Source organism: Bison bison, unplaced genomic scaffold, assembly GCF_000754665.1.
Source record: "Bison bison bison isolate TAMUID 2011002044 unplaced genomic scaffold, Bison_UMD1.0 scf7180017864379, whole genome shotgun sequence".
Lineage (NCBI taxonomy): Eukaryota > Metazoa > Chordata > Mammalia > Artiodactyla > Bovidae > Bison > Bison bison.
This window is the reverse complement of record NW_011494951.1, coordinates 7378268-7380305: the sequence shown is the minus strand read 5'-3', so window position 1 is coordinate 7380305 and position 2038 is coordinate 7378268. Positions and strand designations below refer to the sequence as shown.

The 2038-nt window shown below is 64.6% G+C and overlaps 1 protein-coding gene across 1 annotated transcript in view; it reads left to right on the top strand.

Moving 5' to 3' along the window:
• Positions 1-81: 81 nt before the first annotated feature.
• NKX3-2 (NK3 homeobox 2) overlaps positions 82-2038 on the top strand; it is a 2441-nt gene continuing 484 nt past the window's right edge. The window contains 2 exon segments of the mRNA XM_010857368.1: positions 82-178; positions 181-620. Coding sequence (XP_010855670.1) covers positions 82-178; positions 181-620 — 537 coding nt within the window.

Sequence of the window (2038 nt, the reverse complement as noted above, 5' to 3'; positions counted from 1 at the left end):
CCCCCGCGCGCTCCATCCAGCTCGGAGCTGCCCGCGCGCCCCAGCCGCCCGCCCGCCCGGCCGCTCCGGCCCGCGGCGCTGATGGCTGTGCGCGGCGCCAACACCTTGACGCCCTTCTCCATCCAGGCGATCCTCAACAAGAAAGAGGAGCGCTGCGGGCTGCCCGCGACCGAGGGGCGCTCGTACCCGGGGGCACAGCGGTGGCAGTGGCTTCGGCGCCCGCTGTCTGTTGCTGGCGACTTTTTGGGGAGACAGACGCGGGCGCGCTGGGGGGCGCCGAGGACTCTCTGCTGGCGTCGCCTGCGGGGACCAGAACGGCTGCGGGGCGGACCGCGGAGAGCCCGGGCGGCTGGGACTCGGACTCGGCGCTGAGCGAGGAGAACGAGGGCGGCCGGCGCTGCGCGGAGCCGCCGGGGGCCAGCGGCGCCTGCCGTGCAGGGGCGACCCTGGGCCTCGGCCAGCCGGTCTGCGAGCTGCCCGCCGCCAAGGACCTGGAGGAGGAAGCCGCAGGCCGGAGCGACAGTGAGATGTCGGCCAGCGTCTCAGGTTCGGCCAAGGCTTCGCTGGGAAAGGGGGCCGGGCTGAGGGGCTGGGCAAGGAGGGCAACCGCGCAGAGTGAGGTGGGCGCGCTGTGAGCACCCCGCGCCCTGGGCCCCCCGCGTTGGCCAAGACCCTTAGCTCCGCGCGCTGGCGAGGGCTGCTCTAACCCCCCAGCCACTGAACCCCAGAGAGGGCGGATGGGGTGAAGTTTCAGACGACGATCTCGGGCAGTGTGCTTTAGAACCGGGTGGGAGGGAACCACTGCATCCTAGCCTTGAGTCCATCGCCAGTGCCTTGGGTTGAGTCTGTCTCCAAATCCCCAAAATCAAGGAAAGGGAAGAGGCAGCGAACCAGAGACCTTGGGGAGCCAGTACCCTGGGCCTGGCCCACAGAGCAGTTATTGTTTATTCTTTGAAGTCCTGTTGGACTCTTTATGACCCCACGGACTGTAGCCCGCCAGGCTCCTCTGTCCATGGGATCCTCCAGGCAAGAATACTGGAGTGGGTTGCCATTTCCTTCTCCAAGGCCCAGAGATCAGAGATGCTCCCAGCCTGAGGTCCCAGAGCCTGGACCGGGCAGCTCAAAGATAGGTAGCAAGGGATAACATTCAAGTGGGCCGGAACCCAACCAAGCCAGAGCTTTGGGAAGAGGGTTTATGTAGCTTTCTTAGACCCCAGGCTAGAGAGAGCTGCGCTGGGCTGAAGACCCAAGAGCTGGAGTAACCCCGCAGCCAGCAGAAGGCAGCCGGGCTCGATTTAGGTCATCCCAGACCCAAAAGGGAGAGGGCCCTCCTCAGCCACGAGCCGGGACGCGCTTTGGTCAGAGAGACCCCCGTGCGTTCCCTTTCGGTTGGACGGTGTAGGCCTCGGCGTTGGCTCCAATCGAACAGTATCTGCTGCAGGCCAGAGTGCTGGACCTCTGCTAGGGTGCAGCCGGGGGGAGCAAGGAAGGGACCCAGGAGCAGGCATCGGATTAGGGTCTAAGGATTCGAAGCGGGGACACCCCTCAATCCCCAGCCTTCCTTTTATATCCTTTCGAAGGGCGAGGGAGAAACCTACCCACGTCCTTGACAGTAGCCTGTTGCCGCAGCCCGCGTGTGATGCGTGTGCGCGCGCGAGGTGGCGGGTGAACCCAGGGAGAGTGTCCCGGGGTTCTAGGACTGAGAGCGGAGAAGGTTTTGGGGGACGCTCAGACCCGATGTCCCCATTTGCTGAGAAGAGCCCGGAGGAGCTCAGAGAAGGCAGGGAGCTGGATCTTGGCCGCACAGCGTTGATACAGCGGCTGAGTTCCTTGCCGGCTCACAAGCCTAGAGAGAAGCAGGAAGCGAATGGGGCAGAGTTTTAAGACTCGCCTCCCGGACCGCGGCTTCCAGGCCCACCCCACCACTCCGGCGGGATCAAAGTGTATATCCGCCTCCCAACCCACCCCCACTGTTGACAGCCTTGTGACGAGAAACGGTCCCCGAAACAAGAATCAGACAAACCAGAGAAGCCCAGAT